This window comes from Lampetra fluviatilis, chromosome 12 (assembly GCF_964198595.1).
Source record: "Lampetra fluviatilis chromosome 12, kcLamFluv1.1, whole genome shotgun sequence".
In the NCBI taxonomy this organism is placed as follows: Eukaryota; Metazoa; Chordata; class Hyperoartia; order Petromyzontiformes; family Petromyzontidae; genus Lampetra; species Lampetra fluviatilis.
In genome coordinates, this window is record NC_136286.1 from 10457409 (window position 1) to 10481906 (window position 24498).

The 24498-nt window shown below is 43.1% G+C and overlaps 1 protein-coding gene across 3 annotated transcripts in view; it reads right to left on the reverse strand.

The window, feature by feature from the left end:
• Positions 1 to 4206: 4206 nt before the first annotated feature.
• Positions 4207 to 24498, reverse strand: part of LOC144935161 (sodium-dependent phosphate transporter 2-like) — a 76646-nt gene continuing 56354 nt past the window's right edge. For 2 of the 3 annotated variants that reach the window (XM_078861621.1, XM_078861622.1), the window contains exons 6-12: positions 24164 to 24283; positions 22902 to 23186; positions 21440 to 21812; positions 16524 to 16904; positions 15391 to 15576; positions 13375 to 13459; positions 4207 to 9958 (exon numbers count right to left, since the gene is read on the reverse strand). In XM_078861621.1, the coding sequence (XP_078717747.1) occupies positions 9794 to 9958; positions 13375 to 13459; positions 15391 to 15576; positions 16524 to 16904; positions 21440 to 21812; positions 22902 to 23186; positions 24164 to 24283 (1595 nt within the window). In that variant the 3' untranslated portion in view covers positions 4207 to 9793. Of the gene's footprint in view, positions 9959 to 12029; positions 12115 to 13374; positions 13460 to 15390; positions 15577 to 16523; positions 16905 to 21439; positions 21813 to 22901; positions 23187 to 24163; positions 24284 to 24498 lie in introns of all 3 variants that reach the window. The other variant, XM_078861623.1, reaches the window with a different exon arrangement.

The window sequence follows — 24498 nt, forward strand, 5'->3', positions numbered from 1 at the left end:
TTAAAGGGTCACGAGTGTATATTGTGTTGTGCCTAAATCGCATTCAGTGCACCAAGCCCCCGCTAGCGCAACAATCCACAATGCATGATCGTCCGTCAACGTAGGAGCAGCTTTGGTTACAGCGCCACGTTTGACATTTCACACCCAGCTGCTAGCAGCCTCCACACGGTGGTGCTATCGCCACTTGCAGTGCAGTCGGAACAATTGGGGAAATGCCTTGGGTCTCCCAAGTCCTCAGCACTTTGTTATTAAATAAGAACATTGGCTAGTTTATATTAATGTTTTTAAGGAAGATAAAAACACCCCCCTTTATTGACCATTTCAAAATAATTGTCATGTCCGAAGGCAAATGTATAGATGTTCTGACGTTTAAATGGAACGTTCACATCTTTACAGAAAACTGGAGTTTTCTTAAAAAAATATTTAATATAGGATTATTTGCTGAATAAGCACATGTTTAACTCCCGAGAAGTGGGCTGTGCTAAATTATCCCACGCATATACAGTCCATATATATACCGTATATAAGCAGACCTCTATTGTGGTACCTCCCCATATCGACTAAAACCTCCGAGCTTACCGTGATACGTGAAAACTAAATATTCGTTTTATTGTGGAGGTTATTGCCCTCTTGCAATGAGGTGAGTGGGTTATTTATGATGGGGTCTTAAACCAACTGCGCGTGGGTGTGGATTCATCCCACACCCTTGACTGGCATTGATGTTATATACAAAAATTGGACAGAGGCCAAGGCTCCCATGTTAGGTGTGTTTTTTGCAATATCGGCATGTTCGTATATTACCACACAATCTTCATACAGGGTATAAAATGTTTGAACAGGTCGAAAATCTGTTGTTTTCGTCATCCCCCCCAATTATTAGTGAACTGATTCATATCTAATGGTAGGAATCGAGAGTCGTGACATAAATACTGTGATGTTTTTCATGATGAAGTTAGGAACCATTTTGTTCACGTCTGATTTTTTTCCCCCACTAACAGGTGGAGACACTCGTTTGGCAAGTAGTTTATTACCCAAGCTGTTTTTCCCAACTTCATTTTGTAAGATAATTGTTTTTTTTTACCCTTTTATCTGGCAACAAAACTGACACCTTTTTTTTACCAAGAGTCATGTTTGCATAGACCACAATACCTGCAGTCATAATGCAAACAAAAACATAACTCTGATATTCATTTTGTAAAGCAACATTTGTTTTCGTGTTCATTTTAAACATGTATTATTGACTCAAGAGCCTACATCTCCCCCCTTACCTGATCAACATCAATACTCTAACAATGCGTGCTTCTTCGTGCACCATGCTAAGTCACCTAAATAGCATCATGGGATCAAAGGAAATGGCCTGAGTGACCAGACCAGCTGTGTATGTTGACGTCGCACGGCTGTTGTATCCGAGGAAACGGGTTGAAGTAAATAACCTTGCAAGTTGCAGGCGGCGATAGCTGTGACATTTTCGCTTGGTCTGGACCCATGTAATCAATCCGGATCTCGCAAACGAACACACTTTATATAAAAAGGCTGGCAACTGCGAAGAATATATACAGTACTTTGTATCAAAACAAGCCCTATGACTAATTCACCATGGAATGTGCCCGATCTCCGAAGATAAACAATAGCTTAGCCGGGATTGTGCGTGGATGGGTGATCACCAATGTAGGCCATGTTCTCGCAGGCGCTGTGTGACGCTGTTGTTTTTGGACCGTGATTCTCACGTTCTGTTCTCCCCATTTGTCAACCCCACATTGACCAGCATGGTTCGAAGTACGGTCAAAACACATTCCTGCGGAGGGAGCTGGCAGTAACGTTGGGTTGCTCGGTCAATGGCCAGGGTCAACGGCGGCGTGGTGTATTCCGCAAATATGCCCGACTGTGAGAGCCGGCGTGAGTAGGTTAAATGTTGCGTTTTATAAGGGCACCACGGGGTGACCAGCCTCTCCCCACCCAGCCCCACCCCTCCCACCCCCCACCCAGCCCCACCCTTCCCACCCAGCCCCTCCCCACCCTCCCCACCCAGCCCCTCCCCACCCTCCCCTCACCACCCAGCCCCTCCACTCCCCACCCTCCCCTCACCACCCAGGCCCTCCACTCCCCACCCAGCCCCTCCCTGCACGATGGACACAATAGTCCCCTGTGGGCTGGTGTAACCAGGAGGTTCCTACCAGTATAAGCCCCTAAATGACCCAAACAGCACGCTGTGTTGAACTTCTTTCGCGCCGTACGTAGCCCAACCGTGCCCATCGGAGGTGCGGAATGCTGAGGGCTCTCTTCCAAGCGGGGAATTGATACAAAAAAGTATTGTCTACATGTCGTCATGTGTGCAATGTCATTATTATACATAACGGCAGCCACCTGACACGATATCGGGTAGGGGTGGTTTTAAGACATTTACGCGATCTAATCCAAAAAAAACCCGTTATGAATATTGGTCGCGAAAGCCGAAGTGTTTAATAGATCATTAACACTTTGGTGGGATGGTTTTATTTTAATCTATACCGTTCATTTGCCAAGATCTTAAAAAAATAACTTTGATTATAATATGCAGTGTCCTGTATATTAGACCAAGAAAAAAACTGACAGTAATATAGCAAGTAGGAGAAATATCAAGCTTAATTTGCACACAGCCAGCCCGTCATTCCACAATGACCATTTTAATGACTTCAAACATCACTAGCGTTCTATCACGTTTAATTGGTTGGCATCAGGAAATAGATTGTGAGTTACCAACAGGGCTTGACGTTTCTATTGCCGCAACAGCTGTACTGTGTTGAAACAGACTTGATATTGGACGTCTTGAAATGTGTTTGGTCATTGTTTCCGAACCCGTAAGTAAATATCCAGATTCATATATATGCTCTGCTGCACAGATTTGGTCGAGAAAAAAAGAGCTGCATTCTGTTCAATCAATCTGTATTTTATGTGCCAATATCGCCCTCAATAAAGTAGGCATCAGGGCACATTACATTTATTCCATAAAAACAATTTGAAGCGTATCTCCAGGGGACTGCCCCGCATATATCCGTACACGATTGCAGTGGGTCCACGCGTCGCAAACGTGGTGGCTCATAGCTCCAATTGAAGAGGAAAGAGTCCACCCCGTGAGTTATCCAGCCTCCAGCAAAGGACATTGCAGGTGGATTGAGGCAAACACTGGAAAGTGAGAGCAAGTGGCTTGCTCAGCACGTTCACCACGAGGTGGACATGATATGCACAGTGCGGTAACAGCTTTCCAGGCCAGGTAGGAACCCAACACTGATATCCTGAGGTCTTGCAATTAAAATGTGTCCTCCACATTGCCTCACACTGGAGTGATGAGCTACTGCTGACGGTCAGGATAGAAAATTAGGCACATTCCTTTTGGAATAAAATTGTATTTGCTACTATACTTTGCTATGTCCATGCATACATTGCTAGATAGTTGGGATTTAATGTGTCCCTAATCACCGAATCAAATAAAAAAAATGTTTCCCTTCTCACCGAATCAAATTATTATTAATTTGATAATAAAAATGTAAAATTAGAACAAAAATTTATATCTAGCGATTTATGCATGGGAAAAGGCAAAGTATCGCAACTTGCTTTTCGTGATGGTAACACCTTGGAAAAAACCACGTGCCCAATTAACAGCCAAATATCTCTTTAAAAAATCAGTCATTCCACATGACTAATGATTCACAATTCTTTGCAACATTAAATGATTCAATCGGCCAATTTACTGACACATTGCTCTGTATAATATACTCGAATATAGATGTCTGGTCCAGTATTAAGCACGTTACAATTTTACCGAGGATAGCCTTATCAATCACCATGCTTTCATGAGAGTTTTTATTAGATTGGCTAATTCTTTGGTAGTTTTAAGAATCATTTATACTGGACGAATCCCATTAGCTATAAAGCTCCTTTTCACTGCTTAGCACTGCAGTCAAATGTTCAGTATCAAATATGTGAGGAGGCTAACTACCACCATATATTAACGAGTATTTCCCACACAAGTCCAGATTGAAGTAAGAAAAGGAACACCATATTTGAGCAGTTTTACAGAGCGGACGGCTTATATTTTTTTACAAACTTGGGAAATTATGGTCCAGATTTATCCATGTTGCTGATCTTGAAGTTTGCCATTTTCAATGAGTGGTTATTTTAAAACTACAAGGCATATCCATTAAACACGCAGACACGTACCAATACAACAATGGTTCAACCGAAAAGTTTATTTATAGTAAACATTTCATTTTTACAGTACGAAATGTAGGACATTGTTGTACACTTGCACACATGACACCGAAACTGATTTTGTCAGAAAATAAAAAAAACACTGAATGGAAGACCTATGAAGTTAATGAGCAGTATTTTCTTTTCTTTAAAAGTCACAAATTCAAACACGCACACAATGCCTATATAAGTAATACAGCATCCCAGAGGGCTTGGCAACAGTTTTCACTATTCATATATTTACAGGCATAATCACTTTCCAAGATACAATACCTGCAGGAGCCTTCAGGGTTTAGTATTTTGTTTGTTTTACTACTGGCAACAGGCCTGTAAGATCCAATGAATGACTTAAATGTAATTCCTAAAATTAACAAAATCATTTTCTGCTGCAATAGTTTGACCTGGAAAGTATCTAACAAACTAACATTCTAAAATAAATTTGGCGTCACAAAACAACATAAGTCAACCCAACACCATGCAAAACATAAACGTGTCTGTATGCATGTATTGTACTGCTGTACTGTAAATATAGAACCAAAAAAATTACTTGAATATCAAAAAGTAGTGTAATAATGCCATAAGACGACGTGGCTGTGGCAAGTGGTCGCAACACCCTATAGATCATATGAAACCAACGTAAAAACTATTTGAATTTATTTTAATGTGATATACATTATTGCCAACATTCTACGCATGATCATTCCTCTAATTTTTCCCCCATATGAATGGACAGCAACACTTCATTCTGAACGGATTTCATTGACTTTTCAAGTGCTTTCGTCGAATCTCAAAGTTTTACTCTACGATCTGCTGAATGAGGGAAACGGCCAGTCGTGTAGGCTCACACACATGTCCGTTGGAACTTACCGAATTCTCATTGGGAACAATATCCACGTCTTCTGAAATATTACCTGGGATAAATCATAACTATGGCAGTTTTGAATCAAGAGATGAAACGCCACATTTGAGGGAGTAGTTTTTAGTATGTACGATTTATGATGGCGAACATGAAAATAACACAAGGTAATCGATACGCATCTGGGATATGTATTAAATTTGATCATCAAGAATCATAAAAAATCCACAGAAACATTTTCCAGTTGAAGGAATTCCGTTTTTGTTTTCCAATAAGTAATCTTCAATAATGAATCACTCATCCAGTATGTGTAGTATGTATGCTATGTTTAAAACAATTTATCCCAGTAACATTTTTGCTAATGAAAATAAAACTATACATGAACGGTAGTTTTAAACTCGCTGAATTTCATATGGGATTATTTTATTTGTTATAAAACTAAAAAAAAAATCATTACCATACTCTGGTAGTTAATCCCCAAAATATTTTTTTTCATGTTTTTTTCATTTAATTTCACTACCAAGGGAATCCCTGTAGCATTGCGCGGTAGGATGTGGAAACATGCCCGCAGACGACGTTTTAAATGTGAATTCCCATTTGCTCGGTCCAAATAGGGCAAAGACCAATGATATTTAAGCTCAGTCACTACGTTTACTGGATACATTCATCTTTCATCCAGTCCACTACAGGAAGGGATTAAATTGACATTTATTTCCACATCTTTTGCGTGTGTTTCTCCTGTTCTAACCGTTTGTGTGTCCCAACAGATCTGACACATTGCACTACAACACACCCAAAACCATATACAGTATATGCAATGATCACACGCAACATGGTCTTTGAAGACAGGTAAAATCGTTTTTTTAGTTCGTTTTCTCAGTGAAAGCGGCTTATTTACTCGGGTTCAATCAACTTTCCATTATGGAAAGCAGGGACCATCCCCCCCACCACCCCCTTCTACACACACACACTTTATGCACTACCAATGTGCACGGTCTATCTTGTAGCGAGATTATGGGAGATATCAACAATAGGTGTGTGTGCCCGGAAACTTTATTATCACAGCTCATGTGCTGTCATGCAATTACGAGCCGTCTATTTAGATGATACTGAACATATTGAACACTGGTTACGAAAGCCAAGTCAGAGTATGCACTTGTATTATATAAACCACTTATGGTTGTATAGTATGATTCATACACTAAAAGCAACTGCTGTACAAAATACAAATACACCTGTAAACCAGTTCCCAAACTGCAAGCACCACTCCCCTGTGTACACATCTAGAGCATATTCCACTATGTATAATATAGATCTTTCCAACCCTCACTTTAAACTATGTATTGCTCAACCCAAGGGGTAAAGTTTTGATAACAACTCATTTGGAAGGTGCCATTATTAATTTGGTTAAAACAGCAAGATAAAAAAATAATTTAAATATTAATGATGATTGCATTGTCTTATCCGTACACACCATTTCAGCAAAATCATTAGAAACAAACTACATATCCATTAGTACATTAACATTTCCCCGAAATAACAAGGGGGGGTTTCTAAACAGCAAAGTGGAAATCTTACAACATATACTGGGGGATAGTTAAACATTTCAAGAACGAGACATTGAATTAAAAAAAATATGCACATCGTAATTCATCCAGTATATATATTTTAAACACCAATTAAGCATTCACTGCTTTTAAAGTAACAATTTTTACGTGCATAATTAATTTATATTCAATTTCCAAATGTTTTCACTGCCCTCTACATGTGTATGTGCACGAGTAAGTAACTTGGAGGTGTTTAAGTTGATAAAAAAAACATTCAGTGAATGACACTAGTAATGTGCCAGTATTTTAAAAAATAACTTATGAATTATGTACCTACACAACAGCAAGCGTGTAGTCATAGATGCTTAAAATATTGATATTAGCTGTCTTTTTTACCTCATGAGGCAATTGAGAATTGTGGTGGCTGCTGATGTGTGCATTAACAAAGCCCATATACAGTTTCATACTGATGACTGATGAGTCTACCATAATGAATTCAAAAACACTATACCCCGACCACAGAAGCGAGGCAATTTGTGATATGCAACATACGTAATTTGTAGACGTGTGCAAACTTATTGTGTGATTATATTTCTAAAATCAAGTTTACGAGTCTTCTTATATTTAACAGAAGCCCTCTGTTATGGGGGGGAAAAAAACATTGTTTATGCATATTTATCAAAATGATAACTTAAGCGACTGCTGACAATCCAGTTGATTTATGACAGTTAAAGCCACGTTTTAGAAAGTTGGTATATGTTGTTAGTTTTATAAAAATGAATGCGAATTAAAAGTAAATGTTTCAGTACAATTATGAACATGTATGAGAAGCTTAAAATATTTGGCATTAGAATATGCAGGTATTTATCAGAAAACATTTAAAATGACAGGTTTACAGACAATTGATTCAGGTACCTCAAGCCTAAATGATGCTGCACACCATAATTGCATTTACTCAAGAACGAATAGTTTAGGTTGGACGCATACAAAGCGTGTATTACAGTATTGTACAACAATGTTAAACTGAATTCTTTATTGGCTGTTTTCGTGCACCGAAACCGAGATTGGTTTTTGTCACCACATTCGGCCATAATCATTTGAAAACCTCAATAATGTCACGACCATGGTAAGTACCAAAGTCATGTTTGCTAACTTGCTAAAATGAATTGTAAAATGTTATTAATTTAACAAATTCATCAATACTTTCAACAGGTTTTTTGCTTATGTCTACATAATTAAATGTTAAATCAAGCTAAGAAATACAAAAAAATGTTACAAAGCATTACCATTAATGGATTGTACAGTACAACGTCGCATATTCGACGATCATGTCTGCCCTCACCAATTTTACTCACAACAAGTGGCGGTATTTGTCGTGGAGTAAATGTCATTTTCAATTGATGATCATAAATTTGACCTTTTTTACGTGCAGAAATGTACGGCTAATCTTACATACATTCACTTCGAAGGTACAGTAAAGTATTTCCTCATGTTTAGGGACAGTTTGGAATTTATTTTGTCAGGCAATATATTCGTGCATGGTGCAAGTATAATTTTCTACAGACGTTTACACCTCTGTCCCAGGCAAGTCAGATGTGATATTGTACTGCACCTCAATATTTTTTGCCAGGTGAATAACAAAAATAGCATTGAAACAACAATGGTTTATAATTTTTTGGCCGTCATATATGTACACACGTACATTTCTCCGGTGGTAGCTCTTTAAATGTCGTCATGTTTGCAGGAAATAGGTTCAATATAATGCTGGTGTTAAAAGGGATCGTTCAAAAGTTGCGGGTTGGCAAGGGCTCGAATGTATGGCCGATCTCGACCGCAATAAAGACTGCACTTGGTGACAACAACGTGGAGACACAATGGGAGTTTGAAGGTGCTGTCTGTCTTCGTAGACGCCAACGCAAGCCACCTATTGATCTACACCTCCATTCAGCAGACTACTGCCAAACTCTTCAACCTGGGAGCCCAGAAAAGGATCTTTCTGCGGCTTGCCAGGAAGTTGTTTTTCCTATGGCTGGGAATACGTTGTGCCTGCTGCTCCTGCTGATGGTAGCCAATTAAAAAGTGTGGGCTGTAGGTGCAACAGAAATGGCGCACTGCATATAAAAAAGACTGTGGTCCTTCAATAGATGTGAATAGCATAATACACTATGTCCTCGAAATACTGGGGTAATTCAGGGGTGGGTACCCTGGTATATCTTGTTTTTTACACAAACAAAATTTAGCCCATGTATGGTTTGTAATAAGAATTTTGAGTGCTCAACAAATCATATTGAATATTAAAAAAATACTGTAATATTCAATATTAAGGTATCAAGTGAATTAAAATCTAAAATTATAAGTACGTAACTCTTGGTTTACAGGTGTGGGGTGGAGCAATAGGGCACTGTAGAGCAGTGTACAATAGTTACTGCAGAGTACTCAACTGGGACTGCCTGGCACGTGACTTTGTTGTTGCGAGGCGTGGAGACTCCGCTTATGACAAGGCAGCATTGTTGTGCACGAGGTTCAGTTTTTGAGCTTCGGGAGTTCGATTTAAATGTTTTTCTTCCAAAAATTTGAATTTTGTAGGGGTTCCCCAAAAAAATCAGTATACGTGGGACACGGCATTATCCACCCACATTATTTCGAGGACAAACTGGATGTGTTTCGAATGTTGTAGAGTGCACATACATAATGTGCACTCGAACAAAACAACAGTAAGAGAGATGAGCCAGAATCCTAAGCCCTAATTGAAGTGGTTTCTCTTTAATAGTTTTCTGCAACCCTACACATAGTGCAGATCTTAATGATACAATGTAGGCGTTAACAAAAAGCTGCAGGGAATTCTGATCATTAACTTATTGGGATGTGCGCACAAATAGGAATGCTTCTGGTCTCAGCAGTAGCTCAGCTGCAGAAAGGCCGACTGAGTAATTTTAATTTCAAATCTACCATTCAACTATTCTGCATTGCATTACCGAGCTAATGCCCCACAACAAAAGCTGACAGAACTCGTCAAACCAATAACTACACCTTGCTAACCTCAGCAACTTTCTTGACACTTTACGAAAAAACTTCTCTCCATCCTCCCACCCCCTCCCCCCCACCCCCCCCAAGCTTCACCTCTCTGACCCTCGGATCTCCTCTCCCGCTTGCACACGCGCTCCTAGACATACGGCAAGATAGCATAGACGAAGAGGGCCATGATGGCTGCGCTGAAGAGCCCTGAGATGGGAACCGTCACGAACCACGCCATGAAGATGTTGCGGAAGAGGCGCCAGTCGACTGCCTTGCGCGCCCGCAGCCAGCCCACGGACACCACGGAGCCAACCTGCCAGGGTCGCGCAGGGCGGGTGTCACCACTCGAGCGCTCCGAGCACACAGCTGCATTTTAACATTTATTCGTCCAGAAGAAATCGCATTTAATTATTATTTTACTGTCAAGTTAAATGGTATACATTGTTACGTTAAAGGTTTTAATTACCAAAAGCTGTATTGAGATAAAATTGTGTTCGAGTTAAATATGGTTAATTGATTATTAAATACGCTTTTTTTTGGGTTTTATATTTTGAAATCAAAAATCGAATTGAGAAATCAACAGGGTTAAAATATCTTGAACATTACATGTTATAAAATGGTAACATGTCAAAATTGTACAATTGCCTGTTGGAATAAATCCTACGTGTATATACGCAGACATGGTTTGCGCATATAGCAGATTAAAAATTACACGTTGAAGTTTCGGAAATCATGTTAATCATCATTGCCGTTATGCCGCCACTGGCAATGTCGTTCATCAGGAACAGATTTATATTCGAGCTGCTGCCAAGGTCCTGCCTGCAGTGAACAATATGTTCAGGGAACGCAGATAGCACAATGTTTGCCATGCTGCTATAACCGTGTGTAGCGACGCACGGATAGGTGGCCCAGCGCCAATTATAGTAGCCGAGCGTGCTGCAGTTAGCCACGGCGAGCAAACACTGTCCCCGCATTGCAGCTTGTATACCACCTGAAACATCTACTAGCGTGAAATTTGGGACTATACTTTACATGCCCCCAGACGGAACCCATATTTAATATCCACTCTACCAATATTTGTGTTATCATTGAGTGACGCTTTTAATTATGTCTCAGATGTGGAGAGGCATTCAGAAGTCACTGGCAAATATAATTTAAATAGCAGTTGTGAATTAAGCCTATGTCTTACAAAATATTAAACCCAAGGGCTTTTTTCAAGAGCAACCCAAAATATGTACATCGGTGGCAAAAAGGTAATTTTTGTTGTTGTTTTGAGCAAAATGTATGTATGGTTCAATGTTTCTCATTCCTTCTGTTGAAATTCCTAAATGTGTAAATATCAGTGTATTGAACATGTAGGTCTTCCCAGCCAATTTTTTGTTATTCTAAATTGGTGTTTATTTTATAATATGCTTACAAAAGAAAAATATAACTTTTAATTATTTTCAATACAATATTAATAATAACTTGTGCACTTTAGAATGCTACGTTTCATTTGTTTGAAAAAAAAAATCTGAGACAATCCAATGGTGACGTCGGAGAACCACAGTCACCCGACGAGTGTTACACAAGTCACCGCTTCATGAGAGAAGCAAGCCATCGAGTGTCGGTGATAAAATGTAGCAATCAACTTGCAACATATTTTGTACGTAGCAAGTGTGGTTTACTTTGCACCGGTAATGTGAAATCATGGCCACCAATCTGCTTTCCTGCTATGGCATCACCAGCTCTGGCAGCCAAATGCAGCAGCTTGGGGAAAAAGTCAGTGCTACCCTTCCAATTCGGCTTCCGTTCAATTAATTGACTGATCCTCTAACAATGCAGCACATTCCTGGCTTTGCCACAACTACACAATGACGACATCAAAGGGAGAATGTAATTAAACGATAATTGGTGAAAAAAAACCTAGTTATGTTTTTTGCCATCGCCGTACATGTTGGGAAGGTTAAGACAAAAGCTTTGGTTTCTACTCTCCTGATTATTTCAATTAAGTCTCTTTTCCAAGATTACAGTGACAGCGGATGCCCCTGAAGCGTGTTTTTTAAGCTGCACAGCTGTCTTACATTACATTTGTGAAAGCGCACCACACGCTTGAGGGAAGAGAGAGGAGGGCTTGTGGTCTCCACATCATCTCAATGCAGACTGGAAGGCACCAATTCAAATTCCTTAGATAAATACAAGTAACACTGGGTAGCTGAGGGTTATTTAAATTGGAACGTGCCACGTCACATGGAGGATGATGAAAGAGGCGTCAGCTGGTCTCCAGCGATGGGACTGTTTGTGCTCTGTGGCGACAGATATTCGGTGGAGGCAGAGGTCCATGTGGCAGCAGCTCAAGTAATTTGATGCTCATCCCTTGCACGGGACAACGCAACCAGGAATACCTTGCAGTGGGTCGAACTTATGGGAATGCCCACATTTGAGGCTACGAGTACCGTAAAAGCAGAACTGATCTCAACACTAAATCCACTGTAAAAAAGAAAGAGGACAAACAACACACGGACGTGTCAAGACAAACGGTGCAAATGTGACGCGCGTGCAGCACGGAGGGGCGCACAGTGAGAGAACTTTGCCAAAACCGAGTCCAGGGCAGCCACGTCCATTCCTCAAACACTTTTTTTGCTGAGTGTCCCGAGGTTGCGGAAGGGGCATGGGTGTCGCCTTGCTATATAAGACGGAGGCAGTGCGCATCCTTGTGGGCTGATATTTTTAATTCCAGGAAGCCACCCTATCTTTGCACTCCACACTCAGAAGTCTTCCTCACTATCAGGGAGCTGGACTATTTTACTACATACGTTATCTTCCTGCTATATTTCATGGCAAATGTCCTTTGAATTAAATTAATGTCTCAAGATACATCAATTTAATTTCCGCAATGTCTGCCTTCACTTTTCTACCGCGCTGCTGATAGTGATCCTCATGATTGTTCCTTATCATACTTTTTATGAGTGCCATTTACTGAAGTGTAATTAACTAAATATATGACTTAACGTCTAAGATCTGAAATAACAATGATACTAATTGATAACATTTCAATTCAATGCATAGAAGTCAATGTTTACAGTATTTTTCGGGAGGTGGACATGGTCGAGCGGCAGATATTTTTCCACTTGCTTCAGAGGTCCTTGGTTCGAGCACAGCGGCCACCCCGGTCAATGCTGCGGGTTGTTTTTTACCATACATATGCGCCATCCGCTTTATAGCGGATCGTTAAAGATCGTGCGACATTCTTTGAAGAAAGAGTCGGCCACGTGCACTGGCGTCACGAGGGTAACATTTTGACCAAATTTGGAAAATAGCACATATCAACATCGGCCACGAGTGGCAGATTATACTCGTCTATGAAACATTTTGCCTTCTGCTATAGGAATGGCACGAATACCAAAAATGTACAAACCTATTATGATTACTGTTGCAGGTGTGATAATGTGAAGGTGGTAGAGGCGGCCTCTCACCTGATGCTGCTTATTAGGAAGCCACTGGTGCTATGCACTTTTAAATCTAGATTGAAAACTCATTTCTTTACAACTGCTTTTTGTGTTTAGTTTGTTGTCTTTCCCTCGCACCTCCGATTAGTGCGGTTGGCTACAAAAGACGTTCAACATACATCGATACATTCTGCTGCTACTGTTGCTTCTGCTGCTGCTTCTTCTTCTGCTGCGGACCAGTCAGGCAGTGCTCTGTCGCTGTGGCAGTCCCTCCGTGCCACCACATCGCACGCGTGCCTACCTTACAGTGGGTGGTACTAATCGGCAGGCCGATGTTCGAGGCGATCACGACTGTGAAGGCCGAGGCTAGCTCAATTGAGAAACCGCTGCAGGGGAGAGAGACATTTCTCGTCAAATGCATTCAAGCAAGGAAGCGGACGGCTCGCAGAGTGCCGAAAGCGGGCCGAATGTCGACGTGGCCAAGCTCCATAAGGCGTGACAAAAATAATGTGAAAATAATGTAAACCGTATATAGTTATCACACGAAAAATACTAAACAGGTACGTATCAAATGTATTTGTTATGAAACAATTTGGCTACAAGCAAATTATTATTTATCTTCACCTCTCCGTGTTTAACCAAGTACAGAAATGTTTTATTTTTTTTCTGAACAGAGATGAAATCATAAGTAAAGAATGTGACATTATGTAGACTGCTGCAGTGTTAATTATAATTAAAGCTGCTTTGGAAGATTGAGCCTCGAGGCAAGGGAGCAAAAAAGTAACCAGTAAAATCAGTAAAATAAACAGAGCCCGAGAGACCCAGTAATTATCACCATTAATAACGCATTGTACTAAAATATGTATTCAAATGTATAAACTGCAAATTAAATATATGTATACAGTCCATGACATATGATGTTCAAACGAAATGCAGGGATTTTTACACATGTACAATGACGATGTTTAGGGCCATGTGCGATGCTCAGCCATGATTTTATGGATTTTTTAGGTCTTTCCTGAGTCACGTGACTGTCTCCTATTTCCTTCATCGAGTTTCTTTTTATTTTGAAAAGTTCAGAGAATACAGAAATTATAAGTGCAGTCCCCCATTGATTAGAAATAAGAATGCATTGCTTTTTACAGCATTGACTTAACACAACCTAGTCCTATTTTTGCTAATTTTGGCTTTGCCACTTCTGTGAAACCTTTTCCTTCTGAAAAAAGTGCCGTACAAGCTTTTGTGCTGTGACCTGGATGAGACAGCTGATGTACTATTCTTCTGAGAACAGTGCTCTTATCAATAAGGTTCTTGGGAACCAAGGTTTTTGGGGCTTAAGTAGATCAACTTTGATCTCAAGGGAAAGTGCGATACCACTACGCTCACAAGACACAAAGTCAGAACCTAACATTTTAATACTGTTGAGAACACCTGCAGACTTTTTTAAATCTCGAGGCTGTCGGTTCGAATCCAGCAACCACCCTAATTAATGCCCCACACGCATTAACTTTGAAAATATGCACGGTCTGCTTCATGGTTGGCGTTAAAGATCACGCGACATCATTTGCGTGCCGGCGTCACGGTCCAAATTTGCAAGTTGTAAGAAAAATTACCAGCAAATTACTCGGTTGGAATGTACACTGCATTGCAATCATCGCCCCACAGTGCAAACAAAAAAGACTTGGTAGGATCCTCCTGAAAGAGAGTCATGATCCTCAGCGAGGCTCTCATGGGTAAAGACGTATAAAAATAGTAATTGAAAGAATTATAAGCTGTGGTGCAAAATATTAAGTCTTGGAACAGCTTTTTAAAATAATAGGCAAATACATCATACTTCATCACGACAAAGTTGGCTCCACAATGTTTACAATTACAATATACATCTCATCGCTGTAGCCACCAATACACATTTCATGTGCACTTACATGGTCATTCTTTAGACAATATATTAATCATTTTATATGTTAAATTGTAACATTTACAGTTTATTCAAAAATAAAATATATTTTCTGAGCAAGCCATGCCCATATACGCGAAGTACTGGTATCTCTTCCCTTAAGATGCATTCCAAATTGTACATTGTGCAATGTACACATACAGTAGACTAAATTATAAATGCATAAGACAACAAATCTCTTTTAGAGCTCAGAGATGAAATTACATTTAGCTCCATCAGCCTCGCAGACCCATGTTTTCGTGCACAGTTTAAGCAGCCAAATCGTAGGCAGATTTAGATTTTCACGTACTCGGATCATCCATCGCCCCTCCGGCCTGCAACCCACCGTCGCGCGTCTGGCAATGCGACGGTTTTTCTCACCTCGACGGCGTGATAGGAGTGAGGTCCTTGCCCATGGTCTGGATGACCCGGCGGCCCCACACCCACAGGCCGATGCAGATGCCCAAGCCCCCGTACAGCAGCAGCCACACTGGCGTCGCGGCTTTCTGCATCACCGAGCCCTCCGTGTAGATGAGCCACAGCGCGACCAGCGGTCCAATCGCATTGCTGGAAGGCACGACACACACGGGGCGGTGGGAGGGGGCAACAGCATGGACGTGACCGTGTGCAGTTGGGCAACCGAGCTGGGCAGTGCACCCCACCACACATGAGGAAGGTGCGAGCTGGACTAGGGATTATCAAGGCAGGGGGTCATCATCAATGATGAATATCTGTGGAATAAATATGTTATATATCCTGTCCTCAGTAAAATAATTTAAAATGTTTAGTAATTTATCTTCATTATCGTAACATTCAAACATAAATAAAATACTATTTAAAAAGTGTGTAATGCAGCAAAAAGTTGTGAAATACTACGTATATATGCTAACAACAATACTGAACTTCAACTTTCAGTTCAGCTAGTTATATTTATTGAGATCAGAGTGTGGTAAAAATGTATCTTCAAAAGAAAAATATTGGTTGAAGAAAAATGACACAAAATCTTATGTTGTTCATCTGGGTGTGACCTAAAAACTCTTCAAGACAGGTGATTGTGAGGTTAATTATGGAAATTATTTAATGGAGCATCCTCAAGGTAAGACAAGTAACCTTATTAGTATCTAATAATAACGGTTATCATCGGCCATGATCGATCCACCGCTGCATGAAGGCCTGCTTCCCTAAGCCATCGCCATCCCCCATCGTCCCCCACCCAGTACAATAATAATAACAGTGCTCAACTACATCAGATATACCCACATAATAAAAAACTCAAAACATTCGTGATTAACATTGCCCCTGAAGAGGATTTTTTTTTTATATAATAGGTGACACTTGAGCAGTGGGCTTTCTTCATAGCATCATATATTATTTCCCCTTTTAGTGGCAATTTTATTGTACCAACTTGTGCCATTATCGTTATTTGTGCTTGCGCACCACCGCCAAAGACAGTGTCACATTTCCCAAAGCCGTTTTCGTTTTACATCGGACGGCAGCCTCGCTACCCCGCCCACCTGACGTCGTTCCCTCCGTGAGCGAAGGAGCCGAAGCAGGCAGTGAGGATCTGCAGGAAGTGGAACAGAAGGTTGGCCTCCAGCGGGTCCTTCTCGTCGTCCTCCTCGCCGTCCGACGAGCCGTCCTGCGACAAGTCGCACTCGGCCGTCTCCCCCGCCACGCCGCCGGCGCCGGCCGCCTGCCCAACCGGCGTCGCCCGCGCCGCGCCCCCCACTACCACGCGCACCTGCGACGAGTCCAGCAGCCCCCCACCGGCACCCCCAAGGCCGCTGCTGCCCCCCGGGCCCCCCCCTGATGCCGCCGCTTCCTCCTCCTCCGCCACCGCATTGCAGTAGCTGGAGTAGCTGTCGTACCGCATGCGCCTCTTGGAGAACGATGCCCTGCGCACAAGCGGAAGGGGGTGGGGGGCAAGGCCGAGGGCATGCGCGCTGAGCGTGGCGTGAGCTGACTCAACAGCCGGCTGCCTGGCGGCGCCAGGCATAAAGCAAACAAAGCAATTGCTTAGGGCCCCAGATACGTGACAAATATAGGGGGTGCATCAAATATCAGCTGGAAGGAAAATCCTAATAACCCTAACACATATGTAGGTTGGGCAACAACTGGAAAATAAAAGGTATGCTGTTTGGAAAAATGGAAGGAACCAGAAAGAGAGGAAGACCTAAAAGAATGGTTTGATGACGACATCAGAGATTGGTGCCAGGAAGAGGCGGTGGCACTCCTTGACACAGAGGAATGTGGAAACAAATGACGAAATGTGCAGCGGACATCTATGGACAATCTGCTCATGGATCATGATGATGATGAATAACCCAAACAAGTCTAGAAACATAGAAAAGACCATGAAACGCCCATCTCTATCTCATTACATATCTATTTTTGTCTACATTTCACTTTTCTCACTAAATGTATATTTCCTGTAGAAAACTCTTCCGTAATCTCACTTTATAATTTGAACGAGCAGTCCCCAAGTATAATTTCTTAGGACCCCTAATTGGCTATCACCATCACTTACTGTACATGTACAGTCCATGCATGGCCATCTAGTCCATACAATGCTGGATGAGTGCTTCCCAACGACTTGAGAGGTAGTAGTGAGGGTTATTTGACCATACTTCAACAACGCTGCTGGTCAGTGCGCTTTGTCGAATGCTGGGAACACAGATTCGGGAGCGTGGAAGTACGGTATCTGTGCAACTATGGATTTTGGTACACTGCCCTCCACGTAGCCGCACAGCCTATACAACTACCTGTGTGTGTATGGTGGTCACCCATTCAAGCACTACCCTGGATAAACAAGTGGTCAGCTTCCGAAATCTGATGATAATATGGTACATTTTTTGGCGACTGGGCCAAATGACGATGGTGATAATTACAATGTAATTGAAATTAATTATGATTATTAAGATGAACACAAGTAAGGATGAAAGAGCAGCCACTAAAGAGAAATGTGTTAAGAAGAAACCAAAACGGAGAAATGAGTAAATGATGCAAAACATGCACAGGACAGTTGGCATTGTTGGCTATACTTCAAACAGGAGTGCGTACACAAATGAATAAACACCAAAGTGGTTTCCCTTTCAACCGAGCCGTGAAACGGTGCTCACCACCTCCTGTTTACGGCCCTGATGCCAGTGGTGGGATTTCCACATTCCTATGGTCGAGTTGAGTTATGTCCCTACAACAACCGCTGGTGTGACATCCCCACAGAATGGTATAGTACCGTACATAATGAAGGGCGGAGTGGACACCCAACCAGGATCTGAGGTCAAGACCTTTCAATTTTGAACCACCGAAAGAAGAGCCATACAGTTCATTGATGACAGCTGTCTCCTTGTGGTTTACAGTTATTTCCAACCCACGTAATTTGTAGCCTCCGTAATATTTTTTTAGAAAAAACCAAGCTGTCAGCTTAAAGTCAAATGGTAAAGTAATGCTTTAGAATTTGCAATGGAATAAAAAAAAACACCTGCTCGCCTTACGTGATTTGTACAAAATCGTCACGACTTGGAATCATGATTCAATTTAATACTCAATTTAGTTGTCTCATTTTTACTTTCACTTTATATGGCTTTGCTTGCTCCATTGCCGTGCATTGAATAACAGCAGGCCATTTCAATATCATTTGCGTAAATCCGAATTGATTATTCCACACGTGCATTGTGAAAGTGAGAACCTATTTTAATCGCCGAGACAATGCATTAATGTAATAATGTAACATATTTTCACGAGTTCAGAATTTTAATTGGCATAATAGTATTCAGTTGGTAAGTTCATACGGGCAGCGGTAGCAAACGAAGTTACCAGCCACGGCTAACAACAGTAGCGAGTGATAACTGATTGGATGCTGGACCCCCCCCCCCTTTTGAACAACCCGCATTAAGCTGTGTGAACGATGGTCAAACATCCCCAATGCGGGGAGACTGTGTCACTCAGCGGTGGATAGACCATGACAGAGGAAGAAGATGATGTGATGGGAGTTCAAACAGAAAAAAAGCTCAACCCAACGCATTGCCACATGCGGTGCACATTGATGAAATATGACTTGTCAAAGATGGTATGGCATGGTTCTTGACAATGTAATTATACTTTGTCACTGTACCACGAGTCTCACACAAACACACACACACAATGACACTGTAATTTACTGTCATTCTCCTCTCTCTCCTGCGGTTCCAGTGAGTGAATCATAATCCTTTGGTACAGTTTATTTGCCTCTTTCATTTATTATTATAATCCCTGAATATGGGGCCAGAGTTGGAGGGGATAACTGGTATATTTCCATGCAGGTCTTCAAAGCTGCCAAGGCCATACCTGCTGTTCTAGAAAAACCCGTGCCAGGAGATGGGACTATGGGATCTTTCATAATAGTTTCCTAACGAACCGGTTATTGTAGAATGATGGCTTCACGTTGCAGCTCACATGTTAAACGAAAAAAATGCTCTAACACTTAATTACCTCTGCATTTAGATAATTAAATATGAAAAGGCAAAAGGTGCAGTTCTGCATTTGCTTGCTCACGCAACTGCTGGTGGAAGAGTCTCCACTAGAAGGAGCTCTAGACAGCCCCTCTAGAGAATGTTTGGGAGTATCCACATTTTACTGGTAGGAACCTCCTGGTTACACCAGTCCGTCCGTCGTGCATCCAAAAATGGGAGGGCTGGGTGGGGAGGGGCTGGGTGGGGAGGGTGGGGCTGGGTGGGGAGGGGCTGGTCACCCCGTGGTGCCCTTATAAAACGCAACGTTTAACCTACTCACGCAGGCTTGTGCCCGCCCTCACAGTCGGGCATATTTGCGGAATACACCACGCCCTGGCCGTTGACCCTGGCCATTGACCGAGCAACCCAACGTTCCTACCAGATCCCTCCGCAGGAATGTGTTACCCCACTACACGTGCCCTGGTTATCGACGAACTGCTGTGTAAACATTTATACTTGTGGGTGAACAGAGGTTTAATGAGGGGGGGGGGGCGGGGTTAAGAAATGTACCCATTGCTCTGACCCACCCGTACTGGACATCTGTGAAAAAGAGCTTTCTAGCTCATCGGATTCCTCCTGCAGTGTAAATATTCTGATGATTTTGTTTCAACTGCCACGCCAAGATAATGAAGCAGCGACCTCTGGATTGCAAGTCCTGTGGGCCAGTACTGTGCATCCAAGACGATTTTTATTTCGTGGCAATTGTTGGTGGGACACATAGCCTTTAAAAGCTCAGCGTTTTATTTTTTAGTTTTTTACAAAGCTGTATTTGTGAATGCAAATTGTTACATCAAGAGTTTATGAATAATTACGCCAATTCATTACGGCACTGTGGCATAACGTTAAGCTGAAACAAAGCAGGCTTGTGTGCAAGAATAAACACACACACAAACAACATGCAAGACCTAATCCGCATGGAAGTTTAGGGTTAGCTGAAATGTAAGTAATGCGACCGATTAAGATCCTGGGGATGTTGTTAGCATCTAGTTTGAATGCTCGGGTGTGCTTGTTGAGTCACTGTCGAGGTTGAAGCTGTGTAATGAGTGCTGCCCGACAGGAGGCAAGCCATTAAAGTGCATCTTTTGGTCACGTGTGACTGCAATACCAGTGAACGTCACCTGCAGTGCAAACATCACCTCTCATTCAGGCGTTCGACGCAACTGTTCTGATCAAGCGGAAACACGGCGGTTATCACATTTGGGAGGACAAAGTAGGTTGCTTTGTAAACAAGTGAAGGATTTTCCAATGAGATACTGCCTATCAACGTTACCACATACATATATGGACATCTGTGAAAAAGAGCTTCATCGCTCATTGGATTTATCTTAAAAAATAATTAAACATTCTGATTCTAATATATAAATACACTGAGCATTGGTTCTATAGTTAGATACGTTAACAATGCAATCGACTGATAATCGTAACGGTATCAAAGTAATCATGGTAGGCTTTAATAAAGCAATGTAATGCGCAAGACCGAAACAATTAAACGTTTGCTTACACACGGGCAAGAGTCCGTTCCGCAAAGGGAGACCCCCGGCTACCGTGTCTCAGTGTTCCGGTTCAGACGAAGAGAACAACTTTGCCAATTATACTGTATAAGGAGATTTACGGCTCATGCGAGGAATGCAAAGCGCGTCGGCTCGCGTGACTGCACTTTAAGGCAGGGACACGCTTTACGGCAGGGACACGCTTTACGGGACCATGAGGCCGCGCTGCGCCGCGTGGTTGTGCGGCATGTGGCGTGGAGCGGCGGCGCGGTGCTTGGTGCAGCACGTGACATGTCGTGCCGCTTGCTTTTCAAAATAACATTGTCTTTCTTCCGCATCTCCGATGAGCACGGTTGGCTATTTACGGGGTGAAAGACATTCAACGTCCGTACATGCCGCTCTGTTCCACGCCCGTTCGCGGGCTACGTGGTGGGGGGGGGGGGTACGCACCTGGGCACGAGTTTCAAGCTGTCCTCCGTGGAGACGGCGGCGGCGACCGGCTCCGGCTGACTCAGCGCCTGGATGGGCACCCCGCAGATGGCGGCGGTGTAGCTGGTGTAGCTGTTGTTGCGGCGCAGCGAGCGGTACTGGTGGTGATGGTGCGGCTGGGAGATGGAGTGGTGCACCCCGTGCGGGTGCGTCGGTTGGGCCGCCCCGGGTGCCCCTCCCGCGGAGTTGGCGCCGCCCGGGCCAAGGTGCAGCTTCTGTAGGAGGTCACGGTAGATGCCCGAGTCCTGGTGCACCGTGTGGTAGTGGCTGTACCCGTCGTTCTTGAAGAGGTCGCCCACCTGGATAGGCAGCGCGGCCGGGCGTCCGGACGCGCCTGGCAAGCGCGAGATAAAAGGTGGCACCCATCGGTGGGTGTTCTCGATCGCGGCGTGAAATCGGTTCGTCACCCGCAGGCACAGATAATTATCGAAGCTTCTTTCATAACTCTCCACGCCTTACAGCCACTGGCTTCTGCCCTTCTGTATTTGTAGACATGTGCTTGCTGAGCAATAGCAGGTTAAGTAAATCCTACAAGTGAAAGGGAATTCTCAAAACTAAATGAAAGCCGCCTTGTCCGCTGGAAGAATAATGATTTGTGTTCAAATATTGCATTACCATTAACAGTGAAGTGGTAATCAGTGATCCAAAACCTTGATAAAATTTACACAATCTGTGCACACCCACGCCGCAGCCGGGTCATGCGCACGATAGGGTCCTGTCCACAATGGTCTCTGCATTGCAGGACCTCTGGCATTGCCGAGTGAAATGTGTTTGCTTTGACAGTTGACAGCAGTGTCACAGACTTCAGGTCTCGGGAGAATGAAGGCTACATCATAGGACCTCCTTTGCCAGTACCAAAATATGAGAATAGGTTTTCCCCTTTTTTTCTGGTAAAAGGCTCTACGCTACAGCAACACCCACGCCTCCCACCACTGCCCCAGCGAGCATGCGGAGCTCGTGCAGACACTGTGCATTATAGCGGCAGTTTCATGCTTGCTGCCTGAGAAGCATGTGCATGGATTTGAGGCTATGAACATTGCTCGAGTAAAGGCTGAACAAGCAACGCATTGCATGCACCTCAAAAATATCCTGTGAAATTAAAATGTTTTGCATGTTATATTTCCGATTTTTTTTTTAGTTTTTATTCCCAGAACACAAAGAAACCCCTAATGCAGCTCCATATTTACCCCTCAAGAAATCTAAATTGAGCAGCTGGCACCCTCTCCTTAACAATGACATTGGCCAACGGTCCTTGAACTTATGACCACAAACACAACCGTCGGCTAAACTTACATAATGAGACATTTCTTAAAATAGGGAGAGAAAAAACATTGAACCATAGGGATTAAAATACAAGTGCGTTGCAATATCAAAGTACACGTCTGCAACTCAAATGTTAAATTAACTGCCGCGCATGATTTACCATCGGTGCCGGCCGCAGCAGCTTTGCCAACGTTCCCATCCACCTTGATTTTGCCAGGGTCGCTGGATGGGCTGAGCAGCGGCACCGTGGCACCTGCCACCTCGGTGGGCGCAACGGTGGCACCACCGTTGGTCAGAGCCATGGGCAGTGCCGGCTTGGAGGACTCGTCCTCGTGGTCCCGGTCCTCGGAAGAGTCATCGGCGAACATGGGGTTCTGGACCACCTCCCGGCCCACACGTGCAGAGCTGCCCTCTGCACGCAACCGTACCTGCTCCGCTTTCTTTCCTGCGTGCACACGGACAAGTAGGTGGTGCCCTGGGCTGAGGGGGTGGATGGACACCAGGGCCTCTGCAATAGGGTGTTGTCTCCATTTTGTGGGATTTAAATAAAAATATACACACACACAAATATCTCTTTGCAAACTAGATGCAAATAATTCTACAAACACATTGAACTCAAACTTCAGCGATGCTGCCATGGGGTAATGGTTAGCACACTGGACTTGTAATTCGGAGGTCGCCTGTTCAATTTAATTTTCCAGTGCAGCAATTGCAAGTCGGCAAGTTTCTTAATTCTACCACCTCTGTCCACCCAGCTGTTTCAATTAGTACACCACAGTTAGTCAATCACGTGTGGTAGGGTAAAGTGTGGGTACTGCCACCTCCTCCAAGACGTTTGGCCAGCATGGAAGAGTAGGTGACATTCACAGTCACTACACTTTTAATTGTTGTCATAAACACAATGTCCTGTGGGCAGTCACTTACCACAGTTGTTGTGGGTAAGGGCTGTCTCAACAGTGTCTTCTGCAGATAAGCAAAGCTTTTGAGTGATGGTAAACGAAATGCAGGCCTCTATAGCCAATTAGAATAACCAGCTGAAACCAGTGGATAGAATTAGGTTTAACTTCTTCAAAGATGCTTCGATTTCTGTTGTAATGTTTTGTTTTGTTTGCAATACTAATTATTTTGTCTTTCAGGTACAGTAATACCCTGATTAACGACTCCCCCCTTTCATGTCCTTTCACAAACACCTGATGTGCGTCGCCTCAACCTCACACTTACATCGCTGACAGCATCGTTCGTCCTTTCTCGTATCAGTCGCCTCAGCCGTTGCCTCCACCAACTATGTAAATTGCCTTCATGTGTCATTATCCTCGACGCAAACTGCATATTGCCCGAGGCGAACACGATAAGGATGTTCACACAAGTGGAAGGGGGCTTCTCGCAACACGTGTTTAAGTCGCGCAGTGACTAAGTCCTCACTTTCTATCCTCTTCTTCATCCGGGGACAGACGCAGAACCACACGAGGATGCCGGTGATGATGGAGATGCCAACGGTGATGAGCGCTATAATCCACGTCTGGACGTAGTGAAAACCTAGAACTGCGCAGCCAAAAGGAAAATGCGGGAAGGCAAAGAGACATACACGTGGTCACATGAGCACGTATTTCAGGAGCACGAGGAGGAGGTGGGGGAACGCGAAGGCCGCGCACTGCACCGTTTCGCACGGGAGCCCAAAACAAGCCTCATTTACGAGCCTGCGTACAGCTTTAACATCTAAGGGAATACATTTAAAATTCATAATATTATGCAAAGGG